Source organism: Dama dama, chromosome 1, assembly GCF_033118175.1.
Source record: "Dama dama isolate Ldn47 chromosome 1, ASM3311817v1, whole genome shotgun sequence".
Lineage (NCBI taxonomy): Eukaryota > Metazoa > Chordata > Mammalia > Artiodactyla > Cervidae > Dama > Dama dama.
Genome location: NC_083681.1, coordinates 78,540,825 through 78,562,285, shown reverse-complemented (window position 1 = coordinate 78,562,285; position 21,461 = coordinate 78,540,825). Strand labels below are relative to the sequence as shown.

The 21,461-nt window shown below is 37.9% G+C and overlaps 1 protein-coding gene across 1 annotated transcript; it reads left to right on the top strand.

Annotated features, from left to right (window-relative positions):
- Positions 1–11,760: 11,760 nt before the first annotated feature.
- Positions 11,761–12,702, top strand: LOC133056151 (olfactory receptor 8K3-like). Its single transcript, XM_061141259.1, has one exon. It carries the CDS (start codon positions 11,761–11,763, stop codon positions 12,700–12,702), a length of 942 nt encoding a protein of 313 aa, XP_060997242.1.
- Positions 12,703–21,461: the final 8,759 nt, after the last annotated feature.

Genomic DNA, 21,461 nt, shown 5'->3' with positions numbered 1-21,461 from the left:
CTGATTTTTCAAAGTTTACCCTGTTGACATTAAGTCACCTGTACTTCCATCTTATGCCTACCTGAGTGCTCACGAGTTTCCATGTTCTTTGTGTCTAAACAGTGACAACAAAATCTTTCTAGTCATTAGGGGGAGACAGGAAACTCAGGGCACAGTCATGAAGCAAGGTTTGGGAATACTGTTGGAAGTTAGGAAAGACTTGAAAGAGCAACCAGAAGGACCTCTCATTCTATAGCTACAATGGAGACAGTAAGTATATAACTTGAGCCCAGCTCTGTAATATAAGGATACCCTAGGCAGAAAGCACTGCAAGTGTGTTAATCTTGGAGGTGGAGGTCTTAAATAAATCCTTTCAAGATCATGAAAATAAGAAAAGCCATTCAAATTTTCCAAATTTAGAATAGCAAATGCCATTTTATAAATTTAAATCCAAAAATCTACTAAAAGGGCCTGAAATTTTCTCAGTAATCCCTTTTGTTTTGAAGGACTGTGATCATGTATCTCCATTATTTTACCTGTGTCTCAAAACACTCAGGTTTAAAAGATGTTTCTAGTTCAATAACTAAAAAGATAATAGAAACTGTTCCCATTTAGGTTTTTTTTTTTTTTTTTTTTTTTCCTTTCTTTCTTTCTTTTTTTCTCCCTTTCTTTTTCTCTTTCTTTCTTTCTTTTTTTTTTTTCATTTAAAAGCAAACTTGAGTTTTATGGTTTTCAGTGATTTTCTTGTCTCTTGGTCAGAAGAGTCTACTAATGACTGAAACAGAATACTTCATGAGCTGTTTATGGATAAGTTTAGTGTGAACTCCTCCCACCCTGGAAGTCCACAAGCATTGAGGCCATCTGTCTGCACTGGCATACCTGCATCTCTACTTTCCAAGGGGCGGTTTCCACAAGCCACTTCTATGGAAATGAAATAGTAAGTCCATTCAAAGAAATCACTCAAAAGATAAGTAGGCTGAACTGAAAATTGGATATATAGGTAGAAGTGGTCAAATGAAAACAAAAAAGATTTGTTGGTCAGTCTCTGCTACAGGATATGTGGCAGATTTTGTGTCATTCATTTTGTGTCAGTTCAATGATTGTTTCCTCAGCATTATCCAAAACTGTCAGTCTTATCATTATTATAGACATTTGAATATTAAAACTATTTTAAAATATGTGTTATCTGTATCAGTTGACCTGGATACTACTCTGGATAGATATCATTCTATTCCAAATTCAGACCCAATTTGGATGATTATTTTAAAAAATAATATATTAAGATAAGAAAACAATTTTAGCTCTAAAAATTTGAATATGGCTTAATTATTTTTTTTACAGTCCCTTATCATATGAACAAAGTATATATATTCATAAGTTGGATGTCCAAAGTATAGAATCTTATGTAGTGATGATAGAATGTATATTGATATTTCTTGGCATCAATTCACATTAATTTAAATAAACTAATTTTGCTTATATTTCTCTTATCAGGGATCCACTCCAGGAGATATTGAGTTGGTCAAAAGTTCCCTCAGTTTTCAAGCGAGGATACAAGATATATTTTTAATTTTGTCCAATAACATTATTGAACAATATATTCACCATTTCGTTTAATTACCTTCTACCACTTCTTAGATAACTTCATATTTCCATCTTCGCAAAAGTTTTTGTCTTTTTTGAGAAGGAACGATTCCAGGTGCCTTTTATAGTCTTCCAGGGAATTGAGATTTTTTCCATTAAGAGAAGTTTATAAAGAGCAGAATAAATAGAAAACTGAAGGTACAATATCTGGTAAATACAACAGATAAATCAGAATTTCTCAGCCAAGCTGTAACTGTTTTTGCCTGATCATCAAAGAAACATGTGGCCTTATGTTTTCCTGATGGAAGATTAAATATTTTCCATTAATTAATTCTGGATGCATCTCATTGAGTGTTGCTTTTAGCTGGTCTAATTGAGACCAGTACTTGGTAGAATTAATCATTTGGTTTTTCAGAAGAAACTCATAATAGAGGACTCCCTTCTAATCCCACCATACAAACAACATCATCTTTGAATGAAGAGTTGCCTTTGGTGTGGTTGATGGTGGCTCTTTTCATTTGCACTGTGATTTTTCCATTCCTCATTAGTGTACAGTATCCATTTTTCATCACCCACCACAAATTGTTTTTAAAAAGAACGTTTTTATTATGTTTAAGTAGGGAATAGCTTGCAAAAATATGATCATGAAGGTTTTTTTCACTTAAATTATGTGGAACCTAAACATCAAATGATTAATATAACCAGGCTGGTGCAAAAGATGTTCAGTGCGTGATTTGGATATTTCAGTATGTCAGCTATCTCCCACATAGTATAATGTTGATTATTCTCAATGTCTCTATTTGATTTCTATCAACTTCAACTGGTCTACCTGACTGTGGAGCATTGTCCATCAAGAAACCTCCAGCACAAAACACAGCAAATCATTTTTGAAACATTTGATCAGTCACAGCACCTTCTCCATACACTGTAAAAATGCTTTTTGGGGTTTCAGTTGTGTTTTTATTTTTCTTGAAATAGTAGAGTGTAATATGCCAAAATGTTGCTTTTTGCTTCCATCTTCAATATTAAAATGGCTATACAAAAATTCACCAATTTTGATAATTTTTAAATGCATGTTGATATGACAGCTGTTAGGATACAATCCTTTATTGAGCCTATCTTTGCATGAAATGTTCCCTTGGTATCTCTAATTTTCTTGAAGAGATCTTTAGTCTTTTCCACTCTATTGTTTTCCTCTGTTTCTTTGTGCTGATCACTGAGGAAGGCTTTCTTACGTCTCCTTGCTATTCTTTGAAACACTGCATTCCAATGGATATATCTTTCCTTTTCTCCTTTGCTTTTGGCATCTCTTCTTTTGTCAGCATTTGTAAGGCCTCCTCAGACAACCACTTTGCTTTTTTGCATTTCTTTTTCTTGGGGATGGTCTTGATCCCTGTCTCCTGTACAATGGCATGAACTCACATCCATAGTTCCTCTGGCACTCTGCCTATCAGATCTAGCCCCTTAAATCTATTTCTCACTTCCACTGTATAATCGTTAGGAATTTGATTTAGGTCATACCTGAATGGTCTAGTGATTTTCCCCACTTTCTTCAATCATGATCTGAGCCATAATCAGCTCCCAGTCTTGTTTTTGCTGACTGTATAGAGCTTCTCAATCTTTGGCTGCAAAGAACATAATCAATCTGATTTCGGTGTCGGCCATCTGGTGATGTCCATGTGTAGTCTTCTCTTGTGTTGTTGGAAGAGGGTGTTTGCTATGACCAGTGCATTCTCCTGGCAGAACTCTGTTAGCCTTTTCCCTGCTTCATTCTCTACTCCAAGGCCAAATTTGCCTGTTACTCCAGGTGTTTCTTGACTTCCTACTTTTGCATTCCAGACCCCTATAATGAAAAGGACACCTTTTTTAGGTGTTAGTTCTAGAAGGTCTTACAGATCTTCATAGAACCATTCAACTTCAGTTTCCTCAGCATTACGGGTCGGGGCATAGACTTGGTTTGCCTTGGAAACAAACAGAGATCAGTTCTGTCATTTTTGAGGCTGCATTCAAGTACTTCATTTTGAATTCTTTTGTTGACCATGATGGCTACTCCATTTCTTCTAAGGGATTCTTGCCCATGGTAGTAGATACAATGGTCACCTGAGTTAAATTTACCCATTCTAGTACATTTCAGTTCACTGATTCCTAAAATGTCAATGTTCATTCTTGCCATCTCCTGTTTGACCGCTTCCAATTTGCCTGGATTCATGGACCTAACATTCCAGATTCTTATGTGACATTGCTCTTACATCATCAGACCTTGCTTCCGTCACCAATTACATCCACAACTGGGTGTTCTTTTTGCTTTGGCTCCATCCCTTCATTCTTTCTGGAGTTATTTCTCCACTGATCTCCAGTAGCATATTGGGCACCTACTGACCTGAGGAGTTCATCTTTCAGTGTCCTATCTTCTTGCCTTTTCATCCTGTTCATGGGGTTCTCAAGACAAGAATACTGAACTGGTTTGCCATTTCCTTCTCCAGTGAACCACATTTTGTCAAAAAAATTTTTTTTCAAGAAGATTAGAAATACCAAGGTAACATTTCATGCAAAGATGGGCTCGATAAAGGACAGAAATGGTATGGAGCTAACAAAAGCAGGAGATATAAAGAAGAAGTGGCAAGAATACACAGAAGAACTGTACAAAAAAAGGTCTTCATGACCAAGATAACCACAATGGTGTGATCATTCACCTAGAGCCAGACATCCTGGAATGTGAAGTCAAATGGGCCTTAGGAAGCAGCACTACGAACAAAGCTAGTGGACTTGATGGAATTCCAGTTGAGCTATTTCAAATCCTAAATGATGATGCTGTGAAAGTGCTGCACTCAATATGCCAGCAAATTTGGAAAACTCAGCAGTGGCCACAGGACTGGAAAAGGTCAGTTTTCATTCCGATCCCTAAGAAAAACAATGCCAAAGAATGCTCAAACTACCGCAAAATTGCACTCATCTCACATGCTAGCAAAGTAATGCTCAAAATTCTCCAAGCCAGTTTTCAGCAATGTGTGAACGGTGAATTTTCAGATGTTCAAGCTGGATATAGAAAAGGCAGAGGAACCAGAGATCAAATTACCAACATCTGCTGAATCATCAAAAAGCCAGAGAGTTCCAGAAAAACATCTATTTCTGCTTTATTGACTATGCCAAAGCCTTTGACTGTGTGGATCACAATAAACTGTGGGAAATTCTGAAGAGACGAGAATACCAGAACACCTGAGCTGCCTCTTGAGAAATCTGTGTGCAGGTCAGGAAGCAACAGTTAGAACTGGACATGGAACAACAGACCGGATCGGAATAGGAAAAGGAGTACGTCAAGGTTTTAAATTGTTACCCTGCTTATTTAACTTCTATGCAGAGTGCACCATGAGAAACGCTGGGCTGGAAGAAGCACAAGCTGGTATCAAGATTTCCAGGAGAAATATCAATAACCTCAGATATGCAGATGACACCACCCTTATTGCAGAAAGTGAAGAAGAACTAAAGAACCTCTTGATGAAAGTGAAAGTCGAGAGTGAAAAAGCTGCTTTAAAGCTCAACATTCAGAAAACAAAGATCATGGTATGCGGTCCCATCACTTCCTGGCAAATAGATGGAGAAACAGTGGAAACAGTGCCTGACTTTATTTCCTGGGCTCCAAAATCACTACAGATGCTGACTGCAGCCATGATATAAAAAGACGCTTACTCCTTGGAAGAAAAGTTATGACTAACCTAGACAGCATGTTAAAAAGCAGAGACATTACTTTGCCAACAAAGGTCCATCTAGTCAAGGCTATGGTTTTTCCAGTAGTCATTTTGCATGTGAGAGTTGGACTATAAAGAAAGCTAAGTGGTGAAGAATTGATGCTTTTGAACTGTGGTGTTGGAGAAGACTCTTGAGAGTCCCTTGGACTGCAAGGAGATCCAACCAGTCCATCCTAAAGGAAATCAGTCCTGAATGTTCATTGGAAGGACTGATGCTGAAGCTGAAACTCCATTACTTTGGCCACCTGATGTGAAGAACTGACTCATTTGAAAAGACCCTTATGCTGGGAAAGTTTGAAGGCAGGAGGAGAAGGGCATGACAGAGGATGTGATGGTTGGATGTCATATCTGACTCAATGGGCAAGAGTTTGAGTAAACCCTGAGAGTTGGTGATGGACAGGGAGGCCTGGCGTGCTGCAGTCCATGGGGTCACAACGAGTCGGACAGGACTGAGCAACTGAATTGAACTGAGGGTACTGAGGATCTAACCAAATTCTTTCAAATGAAATTAACGTTAAATAGGTGGAATTAGCATCATCTTATGCTAAAAAACAAACTTTTTGACTAACCCAATATATCACAGAAAAGTTCATTCATGGATCTGTGGGGGCCACACACAAAGTCATTAACTGTGGTGACACAGATAAAATCCCAGAGTTGGTAACTAGCTGAATCCCACTACTATGGAAGCAAACACTTTAAATTAAAGGAGACCCAGATTATAGTAATTTTATAAAACAGAATAGAGATAAATAATGGTGTGTTTGTACTAAAACGGGGCTTCCCTGGTGACTCAGATGATAAAGAATCTGCCTGCAATGCAGGAGGCCCAGGTTCAGGCCCTGCATTATGAAAATCCCCTGGAGAAGGGAATGGATACCCACTCTAGTAGTCTTACCTAGAAAATTCTACAGACAGAGGAGCCTGGTGGGCTATAGTCTATGGAGTTGCAAAGAGCTGGACATGACTGAGTAACTAACACACATACACACACACAGTAGAATGAATGTGTTTCAAAAATGTAGAGTTGGATGAGACTCTTTAAGCATCAAAGCAAGTTAAATGACAATATGAGTGCACTAAAGTGTATACTGTATTTACATTATACAACTGTATTTCTTTTTAAGAGTGTATATCAGCTCTTATTGAGAAGGTGCCTGTATGAGGAAGGAAAACTGGAGTGGGGATGGCAAATGAGGATTGAAGACGATTATAGGATACAGAATTAGGGTATGATTAACTCAATTTAGTCCCTTAAAAATGAAAAATGGGTTACATGCATATTCATAATTTGTATTCCTTCTGAGTCTTTAGAACCACTCTAGGACATGTTTAAAGAGTTTTGTCTTTATCCTCAGTCATAAACTTGGGCAGAAGTCATGGTGGAAAATGGTGACTGTTGAAATAATTTTTGGGTGATTAAAGGGTTTGCCCAATGAATGATAAACTGAAATCTAGATATTTGAGTGAGTGCAATAAAATTAAGAATAGAAAAGCATGTGAATTGCATTTAAAAGAGTGTTTCCTCAATAGGGAAATCAAAAATAATTAACGAAGACTACTGGCTTCATTTCATGTTCTTAGATGCTTTGGGAATAATCAAGAAATTGCATTCAAGTTTCTGGGGGACTGTCTCAAAGGGAAGGGACATTCATAAATTGTTCTGACTGCAGTCAGACTACTAACCACATGGCGGAACAAGAAAGCATTCCTTGTTTTAGGTGAGTGGATGGCTGACTACTAGGTTAGCTCCAGTGACAATTCTTGATTTCTATCTTCAGTTTAAAATTATAGATGAATTTAATCACTGATGCCAGACCCAATACATTAGTCCATGAATATTAATAGTCTTGTCATAACTGATTTATGGAGAAGTGATATATTTTACTACTCTTATTATATTCTTTGGAAATAGTAAACAATCCTTTTTTCTATTTGTTATTAACTCTATACTGGGATTCTAAAACCATAAACATTCTGAAGGGGATGTAGGTATTTTTTGAAAGCTCCACCTAAAATGTAGTTTATGCAAAGACGCTGATTGCAGGCCAGACTTTCTGATACTAAAGAACTGTCTATGCCTCAGATGGTAACAATTTCTGATAGAACTTTCAGTTATACAGTAAGACAATATTATTACTATTATTATGGCTCCATAGAGTTTTATGTGTGCTATATACATATTTGTTGCCTCTTTCTGTTAACATCATATAAGAGGAAGTGATGGTCAGAGTGTAAGTTTCAAGAGAAGACTCTGAGGCAAAGAGCTGGACTTTTAATGTTTATTTGGTAGAGTATTTTAGGAAGCAAAAATGAGGGATGAGGAACAAGGGACTCCCCTGATTAGAGAGAAAGCTAACAAAGTGTGCAATAAAGAAAAGTTACTGCTGCATGCAACTGAATTTCAATTACTTAAGACATTTTAGCTTCCTGCATAAAAGAGGGCTAGAAAACTTTGAGTTTTTATCCATTGAGTCCTGTCACTTATTAGTTTAATATTTCTCTTAACACATTAGATCTGAGGACCTTACAAACTGCTGTGGGTGGGGTCCAAGCAAGATCCCTTTGCCCTCAGGAAATGAAGTCAAACACTAGAGATGGGAAAGCAACCAGCATGTCAGAAAACAATCTATCTTGGCTGTAGGTCAAGTCAGAAAGAAAAAGACAGTGTCAGTCAAGCAATCACGTCTGACTCTTTGCAATCCCATGGATTGTAACTCACCAGGCTCCTCTCTCCATGGCATTCTCCAGGTGTGAATACTGGAGTGCACTGCCATTCCCTTCTCCAGGGCACCTCCCCATCCAGGGATCGCCCCAGGGTCTCCCACATTGCAGGCATATTCTTTATGGTCTGAGCCAGGAGAGAAGCCCGGGTCAATTCAGAGCTGACCTCAAACACACAGCATGGAAGACAGCTGTGTCTGCTACTGTGATATTTGCAGGAGTAAGTCGATGGAAAAGGCAAAATAATACAGAAGACACTTTTAAAAACATTTGCCGAGAAGCTGCCATTGGTTCCTCTTTTACTCCTTCTCTGGGTCATTCTTCATCAATATTATGCTGAGGAATCACATTGACATCTTTAGAATTTGCCTTCAAAGTCACAGTTCCTTCACCAGCTCCCACCACACCCACAGGCAGAAGGACCTTGGGATGCCAAAAAGGCCAACCTCTTCTGCCCTTTGTCTCAAGAGGCATTCAGGAAAAATCAGCTCCTATACAGAGATGAAGCTGTTAATTTATTCTTTCCTGTTTGCAGGTATTCTCTCCTTTCACAGATGTCAGAAAATTCTACTAACATGGAGTGTGGGCTACACTGACTTGGCCCTTTTAAACCCATGCAACAGGAAGGAGACTTTCGCTTGTCCCTGGTTTCCAAAATAGACTTTTTTACTTAGGGTACTATGTCCTCCACACCACCATGATAGGAGGTTTTTGACCCTATCACCTTTGTATCAAATTTAACTTTATATGGATAATGAGGCTGAAGGCTTGGAAGCATTATATATATAGTGGAGCAAAACTGAGTCTAAAATCAATACCAATAAGAGTCAAGAAATATCAATCCTTGGAAGATTTCTTAATCTAGTGCATTCATTATAGTTTTAGTGTTTGTGAATTTGCCACACCTTAAACACTTCATAATCTAGCCTAGGGTATTGCCTTTTCACTCTCATTAATCTAAATGCCTTAAGAGAAGCTTTCTTTTTGATCTCTTGTGTTTCGTGTTGCAAACTGCACACATCGGAATTGAATACGAAGAATTATTTTTTGAAGGATGAGAAGAAGAGGGCAGAAGACCTCCCTACATCTCTCCACAGCTCCCAGATACATAGCACAAGTAAAACACAAACTGTGTTACTCAGCTGATAGAATTTCTGCGTGTTTGAGAATCTAGCATCATGAGATATCATTATAGTGAAGTGGTACAGTTTTAAATAATCTTCATGGATTATAAAAGGCCACATAATAGTGGTTTAGCAATTGACACTGAATCCCACATTTGGTGAGTATAATACTGGACATCTTAAGTTATAAAATTTTGGTGTTTGCTAAGGAGGATTTGCCATATGCACTATTTGTCAAATTCCAAAGATGTAATTGGAAAAGATTCAGACTGATTTTATGACCTTCACTAGTGCTACATAATTGCAGAGTTGGTGCTCCCTGATTGAGAAAATATGGTGTATTTTACAAAATAAGGAAAGGGAAGATAAGGACTTTTGGCCTTATTAGCTGTATTGAATGAGAAGGTATTGTTGTCCTTTCATACTTTTAAAATAATGGTATAAATATTTCTGCTGATGTTAACTCACCTAAAGACTGCTGACCCTGACCTACTGTAAGACCCATTCAAGATTCTTCTTTTTTATCCTCCTTAGTTTTTTCTGTCTGCCCTTTGAAAGAGAATATTCTCAATCTGACCAACCCAAGTATCTCAGTTGAGACTGTTTGCAAAGTTTTAGAATACATAGCTAAGACTGGGTGTTTGAGTTTGCATAAGATAATAATTAATGGGTTTTACATCCATTCATTCCCCAAGTCCTGGTGAAACTCTGAAGTTTGTGCTTCTCTCAGAGAAAGGTCAGTCTTATTGCTCAGATTTCCTGTTTCTTTTTCCAGTTGGTGCTTTGATTCTTGGGTGGGGGTGATGTGGGGAGAATCAGATGAAAGTATATAATAATAATAATGAGGTGAGAGCTTGTTGTTACATAGAGAAGTGAATATTCCTCTGATTACACCTGAGGAGCCTCTAACCACAAATAAACCATCCTGCTCTTTAATTCATCACATGAAGACCCAGACACATAAGGTTGAATGGCAAATTCATAGTTAGGTAGTCAAACTCCTCCAAGTCATAAATATGCCCATGAATTGAAAGCTTGTCTTGTTTTCAATACCATAGGACTTTATCTCAAACTGCTTTAATAAAGATAATTTTTAAATGAAAAAAAAAAAAAAAATCAACTCAGTTGAGTTTCAGAACTCCAAGGATTTGTAAAATACAACATAATTTGGATGAAAAGGTTTGCCACAATACACAAGCTTCTGTGGAAAAATTCTTTTCCTTGAGTAAAACTGTTGTAGCTAAAAGCCCTAGATTTCCCCCTCTTTCTTGTCTGGTTGCTGCTAATGAATGTTTGCTTTTCACCTTTTTTGTAAATAGTTTGTTAATATTGTGAATAGATTTTTAGAAAGAATGAATTGTATGAGGCAGATTTCATCTTCCAAATTAAGAAAATTTATGTTCTGGTTTTCTTGATGTTTATATTTGCTTAGTGACAGCCGGAAGTTCTAGCGTTTAACTTGCTGCCGCTCAGCCCCTAAGTCATGCTCTACTTTCCGCAACCCCAAGGGCTGCAGCCAGGCACCTCTGTCCTTCACCGCCTCCCATGGTTTGCTCAGATCCGCGTACGTTGAGTAGGTGACGCCATCTCACCATCTCGTCTGTTGCTGCCCCTTCTCTTTGGCCTTCAATCCTTCCCAGCATCAGGGTCTTTCCTGATGAGTCGGCTCTTCGCATCAGGTGGCCAAAATATTGGAGCTTCAGTTTCAGCACTGTGAGTCTAAATTTTTCTTTTAATACAAAGTTCTTGATCAGTCTATGACTGATTTTTATATGGATGAGCTGAAGATTCAATTTCACCATTTTCTATGGAGATAATCAATTTAGTACAATTTCTTACAAAATGGATATTGGAATGAAAATAACCTTTGAATATGTGGAGTTACACTGAAGAGAAGTAAGTCAAAGTCTATCAAATAAGTTACTAATAGTTTTCTTCAGAGACTGGAACTGAAGTTCCAAAGGAAAGAAAGGACTGTTACATTGTATTATGATTCTTTCTAAAATTTGATACATTTTTAACAATTTTATGTATTTCAACTGAAAAATATTTTTGAAAAAAAAAATCAGGTTTCCCTCTCTGCCCAAATGTTTATGATGACATTTTGGTAACAGAGCCATAAAGGAACTGTGTGTATTTTGTAATGAGAACCAGTACATGAGACAAACAATTAAATGACTACTATATATCTTAGGTTATGATGCTGGTGCTGGTGGTTTAGTTGTGTCTGACTCTTTGCAACTACATAGACTCTAGTCTGCGAGGCTCCTCTGTCCATGGGATTTCCCAGGCAAGGAGAGTGGAGTGGATTGCCATTTCCTTCTCCAGGGGATCTTCCAGGACCAAACCGCCTCTCCTGCATTGCAGGCAGATTCTGTATTGTTGAGCCACCAGGAAGTCCATCTTACCTCATAATGGTTTCTAAATTTGGTTCCAGGTTCAGTGATGGAGCTGAGTCTTGTTTGATATTATTCCATCAAAAATAATTAGATTCGTCTTACACATAATGGCTTTGCGTACTAAACTTTTATCAGATGGTATCTTCTGAACCCCACTGTCTATTCTTATGGTTCTTCCCACAGTTACTATTGTTGATGGCCTGGATGGACAAACACAATCAAACGATGCCTGCTGAATTCATCCTCACAGGAATCACAGACCGGCCGGAGCTGCAGGCTCCCTTCTTTGTGCTGTTCCTCACCATCTATGCAGTGTCGGTGGTGGGAAACTTGGGCATGATCGTTCTCACCAAGGTGGACTCCAACCTACAGACACCCATGTACTTCTTTCTCAGAAACCTGGCTTTCATCGATCTGGGCTATTCCACATCTGTGGGACCCAAAATGCTGGTAAATTTCGTAGCTGATCAAAACACAATCTCTTACCATTGGTGTGCTACGCAGCTGACTTTCTTCATCTTGTTCATCATCAGTGAACTCTTCATCCTGTCGGCAATGGCCTATGACCGTTACGTGGCCATCTGCAACCCTCTGCTCTACACAGTAGTGATGTCACCGAGAGTATGCTGGGTGCTGGTCGCCGTCCCCTATGTTTACAGCGCCTCCGTTTCTCTGATAACTACCATCAAGATATTTCTTTCATCTTTCTGTGGCCATAACATCATCAGTCATTTCTACTGTGACAGTCTCCCCTTGCTAACTTTGCTGTGCTCAGGCACATGGGAAATCGAGCTGTTCATACTGGTCTGTTCCGCGTTTAATTTGGTTTCATCTCTCCTGATAGTCCTTGTGTCTTACATACTGATCCTTAAGGCCATCCTAAAAATGAACACTGCACAGGGCAGGCAGAAGGCTTTCTCCACCTGCGGCTCTCACCTGGCAGTGGTAGTTGTACTGTACGTCACGCTAGCCTTTATGTACATGCAGCCCAAGGCCAGCCACTCTTTTGATACTGACAAAATGGCCTCTGTATTTTTCACTTTGGTCATACCCATGCTGAACCCTATGATCTACAGCTTGAGGAACAAGGAAGTAAAAGGTGCTCTGCGCAGGGTGTGGAAAAATCTCTGTAAAATCCCCATATAAAAGTAAATATACAAGGCATGCATGATAAATTAGATTATAGACAACTGTTTATTTTGTGTGACAAATTACTCAAAAGGAGTAATGTATGAAAACCATGCAAACTAAAAATGGTTTTTCTTGTGTCAACGGTAGATGTTCAAGTTGTGATCATTCTTCTGGTGTCAACTTTGGCTTAACCTCAAGTTTCAGTGCAAGAGACTCAAGTCCAGATCACTGTTCTCACTTTGCCAAGTGTTTATGTTTCAATTGAAGGGAAACCTTTTTTTTTTTTTAAACTATATCTATCATTAGATATTTTTTAAAGACATTCTTGTGTCTTTTAATAAAATGTATTTGTGTGTATGTATTCGCAATACGTGAACCGAGAACTTCCAGATGTTCAAGCTGGTTTTAGAAAAGACAGAGAAACCAGAGATCAAATTGCCAATATCCTCTGGATCATCGAAGAAGCAAGAGAGTTCCAGAAAAACATCCATTTCTGTTGTATTGACTACACTAAAGGCTTAGACTCTGTGGATCACAATAAACTGTGGAAAATTCTGAAAGAGATGTGAATACCAGACCACTTGACCTGCCTCTTGAGAAACCAGTATGCAGGTCAGGAAGCAAGAGTTAGAACTGGACATGGACCAACAGACTGGTTCCAAATAGGAAAAGGACTATGTCAAGGCTGTATATTGTCACCCTACTTATTTAACTTATATGCAGAGTACATCATGAGAAACGCTAGGCTGGAAGAAGCACAAGCTGGAATCAAGATTGCTGGGAGAAATATCAATAACATCAGATATGCAGATGACACCACCCTTATGGCAGAGTGAAGAGGAACTAAAAAGCCTCTTGATGAAAGTGAAAGAGGAGAGTGAAAAAGTTGGCTTAAAGCTCAACATTCAGAAAACTAAGATCATGGAATCTGGTCCCATCACCTCATGGGAAATAGATGTGGAGACAGTGGAAACAGTGTCAGACTTTATTTTTTTGGGCTCCAAAATCATTGCAGATGGTGATTGCAGCCATGAAATTAAAAGACACTTACTCTTGGAAGGAAAGTTATGACCAACCTGGATAGCATATTAAAAAGCAGACACATTACTTTGCCAACCAAGGTCCATCTGGTCAAGGCTATGGTTTTTCCAGTGGTTATTTATGGTTGTGAGAGTTGGACAGTGAAGAAAGCTGAGCGCCAAAAAATTGATGCTTTAGAACTGTGGTGTTGGAGAAGACTCTTGAGAGTCCCTTGGACTGCAAGGAGATCCAACTAGTCCATCCTGAAGGAGATCAGTCCTGGGTGTTCACTGGAAGGACTGATGCTGAAGCTGAAGCTCCAATACTTTGGCCACCTCATGCAAAGAGTTGATTCATTGGAAAAGACCGTGATTCTGGGAAAGATTGACGGCATGGGGAGAAGGGGACTATAGAGGATGAGATGGCTGGATGGTATCACCAACTCGATGGGCATGAGTTTGAGTAAACTCTGGGAGTTGGTGATGGCCAGGGAAACCTGGCGTGCTGCAACTCATGGGGTCGCAAAGAGTCGGACACGACTGAGCGACTGAACTGAACTGAACCTGATTATACAACATTTAAATACTAGTGCCCATTACACTGGCATCCTGACAAGTAGAAGATGGCAGTTAGTGTTCTTTTGCTGGCGAGTACAACAATGAGCAATACATCAAAAATATTTGCCTTAATAAAACATTAGCCATATCCCCTTTATGGTTGCTGCCATCTCAAATTTCTGTCAAATTATGAAAAAAACATTTTTAAGCTTGGGGAAACAAAAACAAAAGGGAAGTTATTCTCAAGTGGATATGTGTTAATAAAAAATCCAAAAATAAAATTCAAGCTACAATATTAGAAATAAGAAGTGAATTTTACCAGGTTGATGGCTATAATGTCAGCATACAAAAATAGTCATTTTGCTATATGCTAGCATAAAACAAGCTAAAGCAAAATTTTCAACAATTCATTACACCAGAAAAAGTCTGTAAAATACTCAGGGAAAACTAATGAATGATTTGAGTGAGTTCATTGCTAGGAACTACAAATACATTACTGAAATATTAAAGTAAACATAAAAGCAGCAATGTGCCATGTTCAATGGCTGAAAGAACTGAATATGATGAAATCAGTTCTCCCTAAATTTTCCTATATATTTAAAGCAAGAGCAATCAAAATTCCATTTTTAAGACTTAAGTTGGCATCAGAATTTATACAGAAATGCACAAGATCTGGAGTAGTCAGGAGAGTATGTTATGTGAAGAAAGAATCCAGAGGAGTGCCAATAACAGATATCAATGCCTTTCTTATTTTTTTTTTAAGTGGCATTTTATTTTATTTATTTTTTAATTTTTTTCCATTTATTTTTATTACTTGGAGGCTAATTACAACATTGTAGTGGTTTTTGCCATACGTTGACATGAATCAGCCATGGATTTACATGTGTTCCCCATCCCGATCCCCCCTCCCGCCTCCCTCGCCATCCCATCCCTCTGGGTCTTCCCAGTGCACCAGCCCTGAGCACTTGTCTCATGCATCCAACCTGGGCTGGTGATCTGTTTCACCCTTGATAGTATACTTGTTTCAATGCTATTCTCTCAGAACATCCCACCCTCGCCTTCTCCCATAGAGTCCAAAAGTCTCTTCTGTACATCTGTGTCTCTTTTTCTATTTTGCATATAGGGTTATTGTTACCATCTTTTTAAATTCCATATATATGTGATAGCATACTGTATTGGTGTTTATCTTTCTGGCTTACTTCACTCTGTATAATGGGCTCCAGTTTCATCCATCTCATTAGAACTGATTCAAACGAATTCTTTTTAATGGCTGAGTAATATTCCATGGTATATATGTACCACAGCTTCCTTATCCGTGTCTGCTGATGGGCACCTAGGTTGCTTCCATGTCCTGGCAATTATAAACAGTGCTGCAATGAACATTGGGGTGCATGTGTCTCTTTCAGATCTGGTTTCCTTGGTGTGTATACCCAGGAGTGGGATTGTTGGGTCATATGGCAGTTCTATTTCCAGTTTTTTAAGGAATCTCCATGCTATTCTCCATAGCGGCTGTACTAGTTTGCATTCCCACCAACAGTGTAAGAGGATTTCCTTTTCTCTACACACTCTCCAGCATTTATTGCTTGTAGCCTTTTGGATAGCAGCCATTCTGACTGGCTTGTAATGGTACCTCATTGTGGTTTTGATTTGCATTTCTCTGATAATGAGTGCTGTTGAGCATCTTTTCATGTGTTTGTTAGCCACCTGTATGTCTTCTTTGGAGAAATGTCTGTTTAGTTCTTTGGACCATTTTTTGCTTGGGTCATTTATTTTTCTGGAATTGAGCTGCAGGAGTTGCTTGTATTCAATGCCTTTTTAAAAGCCAGATTATTTTTAAAGAGTATGCCATCAATGAAACTTTGAATAGAAAGACCAATAAACTAAATGAAAATAGAGTCCAAAAATGAACTCACATGTACAATTTCACCTGATTTTAAGCAAAAACTCAACTGAAATGTAATGAGGAAAGAAGATATTTTTAGTAAATTAACTTAGTACAATTAGGCTTCCTATGTAAACCATGGACATTTAAGTCATTTACTTGCTTAGTAAAAAAATAATAGAAATGTTATAATCACAAAGTTTCTTGACAAAAAATAAACAGATACATTCATGATTTGTGATAAACAAAGACTACTTAAGCAAGCGACAAAAAGTAATAACTCTAAATGATAGAAAAATAACACTCTGTACAAAATTATGAAAATACAGCATAGGAGAGTGAAAAGGAAATCTTGAGAGAACATTTGAAACAAGTACATCCTACAAAGTACTGGTATCAGTAATTTGTAAAAAAAAAAAAGTAAAAATAGAACAGATATCCTAATTCCTAAAATCAGTACGAGCTAGACAGACTATTGGGGAAAAGAGAGCAAGATATCCGAAGAACTGCTTCACAAAAGAGTACATCAAAATATCAAAAAACATATAAATGTGTTCAGAAACATCACTGATCATTAGCTAAACGGAAGTCAAGTCTATACAGCCATATCACTACATATCCGGCAAGATGGCCAAAACTCAATTTTCTTTGAACAGTTAGAGATTTTGATGAGAATGTGAAGAAACTAAACCCCTTTTAGTTGCCTGAGTAAGTGTATGTTGCTATAAAGACTGGGAAAATAAGCAAACACTAAATTTTAGAATGTGTATTCTCTCTGATGCAGCAGTTCCTTTCCTAAGTAACAGTGGGTACTGGAAGGTAAGCTATAGCATGTTTTGAGCAAATATGTTCATTATAGGTGTTAAATAAAAACAATCTGATGTTATGGGTCATTATATAAGGGCACTTTCTATGCTGTTAATGCAATATATTATACACAGCAATTCAAGAAGAATGGGAAAGGGAAGGGAAGGGAGGGGAAGGGAAAGGAACAAATGAGGAGAAAAATAAATGGGTATAAATAACATTAAATGAAACATGAATGGATATAACATTAAGTGACGGACTCTCCAAAAATTATACCAGTAGATACAAACATAAAAGATACTGATCTGTACTTATAAGATACTGACACTTTGTATATTAAAATTTATTCAGAAAGTGAAAACACCAAAAATAGCAAAGATAATCTTAAAGACAGTAAAGTAGCAGAAGGTACATTATCAGACACTGAGGCCTGTTATAAAGCTTTAGAAATTTAGAAAACATTTTGCTGAGCACAGACTGATCAATGAAATAAGACTGATGAATGAAACAGATCCAGTCATCTACACTTATCTGACTTAGGGAAATCACTGCTTTCTAAAGGAGAAAGAAATATCTTTTCAATAAATGCTATTAAGTCATTTGCATATTTATTTTAGGGAAAAAATAGAACTCAGATACCTACACATATGCTGCTGCTGCTGCTAAGTCACTTCAGTCGTGTCCGACTCTGTGCGACCCCATAGACGGCAACCCACCAGGCTCCTCCCTCCATGGGATTTTCCTGCAAGAGTACTGGAGTGGGTTGCCATTTCCTTCTCTGGCACATATGCTATGCAGAATCAATTCTACCTTGATTAAAAATCCAAATGTGAAAATGCAAACAATAAACACTTTAGAGGAAAGCATAGTAGGAAATCTTTGCGATATTGAAATAGGTACAGATTGTTAAGCAGAACACACAAAGAAGCAACTCCATAAGATTTAAAAAGATTAACTGGACTATTTAAAGAAATTCTGTACATCAAAATTGACGGTATGAACAAGAAACTCTCATAGTGTGAACGAATATTTACCTCATACATACATAATCACACATGTGTTATTTACATTGAGTGCATCTGAGAGAGGATTCAATGTAGAATACAAAAATAACTCCTACAAATCAATAAATAATTGACATGAATTACAATACAAAGTTAACAAAGGACATGAAAAAGCACTTTTTGGAAAAAAAAAACCTAAGTAACATTTCAACACATGAAAATGTTTCCAATTTCATTCAGTATTAAAATAAACTAAAATTAATGTTACCTGTATGCATCATCCAGAATGACTAGAAAGAAAATAATGGAAAATATTGAGTCTTGACTAAGATACTGAGCAATCATAACTACTTGCTAGTGAGAATTCATATTGATTATAACCACTTTGGAAATTCATTTTGCAGTATTTAATAATACTGAATATGACTCTCCTATGACTCAGCAATTTCAGTATAAGGAATGTACCCAAATAGAAATGCATTCAACATTAAGCCATTCTAGATTGAACAATAGTAGGGACACAAGGAGTATGAGAGTAACTTTTTAATCAGCATTATCAAAAAACTTTTGCATGACATTAGTACATCATTTTTATAAACTATAAATGATTACCTTTAACAAATATAGGGCAAAAATCCAATTTTCATTATTTTATAAAGACTCAGACATATGGAAAAAAAAGTTTTATTTTTATTGAAATATGAATGAAATAGAATGTTCACAGTATCACTAATTCAGTTCAGTTCAGTTCACTTCAGATGCTCAATTGTGTCCGACTCTCTGCGACCCCATGGACTGCAGCATGCCAGGTCTCCCTGTCCATTACCAACTCCCGGAGTTTACCCAAGCTCATATCCACTGAGTCGGCGATGCCATCCAATCATCTCATCCTCTGTCATCCCCTTCTCCTGCCTTCAATCTTTCCCAACATCATGGTCTTTTCCAATGAGTCACTAATTATAAACCTCCTTATAAGCAATCCTTATATTTAACAATGCAATGAAGTTTAACTAATTTGTGATTTATTCACAAAATGGAATTGTGAAGCCAAAATTGCTGTTACTCCAGGTTCTTTTGAATAGAGCATTTTTTTTTTTTTTCTGGTGTTAGAATCGATTACATTCTTTGTAGCCAAAGATGGAGAAGCTGTTTACAGTTAGCAAAAACAAGACCTGGAACCAACCGTGACTCAGCTCATCAGCTTCTCATAGCAAAATACAGGCTTAAACTAAAGAAACTGGGGAAAACCACTAGGCCAGCCAGGTATCAGTTCAGTTCAGTCCTTAAGTCATGTCCGACTCTTTGCGACCCCATGGACTGCAGCACACCATCATCAATTCCTGGAGTTTGCTCAAGCTCATGTCCATTGAGTCGGTGATGCCGTCCAACCATCTCATCCTCTGCCATTCCCTTCTCCTCCTGCCTTCAATCTTTCCAGCGTCAGAATCTTTTCAAATGAGTCAGTTATTTGCATCAGGTGGCCAAAGTATTGGAGTTTCAGCTTCAGCATCAGTCCTTCCAATGAATATTCAGGACTGATTTCCTTTAGGATGGACTGGTTCGATCTCCTTGCAGTCCAAGGGACTCTCAAGAGTCTTCTCCAACACTACAGTTCAAAAGCATCAATTCTTTGGTGCTCAGGATTCTTTATAGACCAACTCATATCCATACATGACTACTGGAAAAACCATAGCTTTGACTAGATGGACCTTTGTTGGCAAAGTGATGTCTCTGCTTTTTAATATGCTGCCTAGGTTGGCCACAACTTTTCTTCCAAGGAGCAAACATCTTTTAATTTCATGGCCACAGTCACCATCTGCAGTGATTTTGGAGCCCACCAAAATTAAGTCTCTCACTGTTTCCATTGTTTCCTTATCTATTTGCCATGAAGTGATGGGACAGGATGCCATTATCTTAGTTTTCTGAATGTTCATTTTTAAGGTAGGACTTAAATCCTCTGTGAATATGCAGTGGAGATAATGAATAGATTCAAGGCATTAGATCTAGTAAACAATGTGCCTGAAGAACTATGGGCAGAGGTCCATAATATTGTACATAGCAAATAGAGGGGGAAAAGGTGGACGTAGTGAAAGATTTCCTCTTCTTGGGCTCTAAGATCACTGTGGGTGGTGACTGAAGCCATGAAATCAGAAGATGATTGCTTCTTGGCAGGAAAGCTATGAGAAACCTAGACAGTGTGTTGAGAAGCAGAGACTTAACTCTGCCAACAAAGTTCCATATGGTCAAGGCTATGGTCTTCCCACTGGTCATGTATGGTTGCAAGAGCTGGACCATAAAGAAGACAGAACACCAAAGAATTGATGCCTTAGAACTGTGGTGCTGGAGAAGACTCCTGAGAGTCCCTTGGACAGCAAGGAGATCAAACCACTCAATCTTAAGGGAAATCAACTGAATACTCATTGTAAGGACTGATGCTGAAGCTGAAGCTCCAGTATTTCAGTCATCTGATGCATACATGACTCAATGGAAAAGTCCCGGGTGCTGGAAAAGATTGACGGCAGATTTGATATAAATTGAATTTACTTCAAAATTTTAACACCAGATAATGGCAGATTCCCACAGTGTTTTCCAATTATGTCTGAATTAAAGGCATTATATCCATGTGTTTATAGTCCTTGTAATTTATCTGCTTCTGATATAACATGAGTTTCCCAGAGGTCTCCATATCATTGCAAGGACCAATGCCATTTGAAAGTCATCATTTTTTATTTTTCGCTAGAGGGGAGGTCAGAATGAAATATTAAAGCGTCCGTTTCACGACACTGTGGCCTCACCACCCCGTGATATCTGATTATGGAGGACTCTCACTCCCTCCCACCTACAAATCTTTGAGGCTGTCAAATCATCCCTTAAACGACTGACTGGACATCTGTTGCAGACTGGAAAGAAAAAGAAAACCTGTACAAATACAAATTTATGCACAGGACTGTCCCTTCAAAATTATGAAGTGGGGATGTATCTTTTGCTTAAAATTTAGATTATTTTCCATTCTTTATTTATTTAGTTGCTCTTACCAAGACTCACTTTATTGTCTCTCAAAAAATTGCTTTGACGTTTAAATGTATGCATTTAAATATATATATTTTATCTCTCTTTGTAGATTGCACTTACTGTCTTGCATTTATTGTTGAAAGGTGTAATTGGTGGCCCCGGCAGAGGGGGGGTGGGGGGAGGATGGGGATGATTTAGCTTCTCTAACCTCTGTACTTAGTGTGGTTTTACAGTGAAGGTCCAATGTTCACCCTTGTCCACTGTATTTTGTACATATTTTCAGGTGATTACTGGTCATTTGTATATCTCCTGTGAGAAATTTCTGTTCACATCCTTTGTCTGTTTTTAATTTGGGTGTTTTTCTGTTGTTGAATTGTAAAAGTGTTTATACAAAACATTATTCAATACATTAGACACATCAGGCATATGATTCCCAACTCTTTCCATTGTGAGGGTCACATTTTTAAATCTTTGAGACTGTCCTTTGACAGA

What these genes read in the sequence shown, in the direction of transcription:
- LOC133056151 (XM_061141259.1), top strand. Translation starts at nt 11,761, where the DNA reads ATGGACAAACACAATCAAACGATGCCTGCTGAATTCATCCTCACAGGA.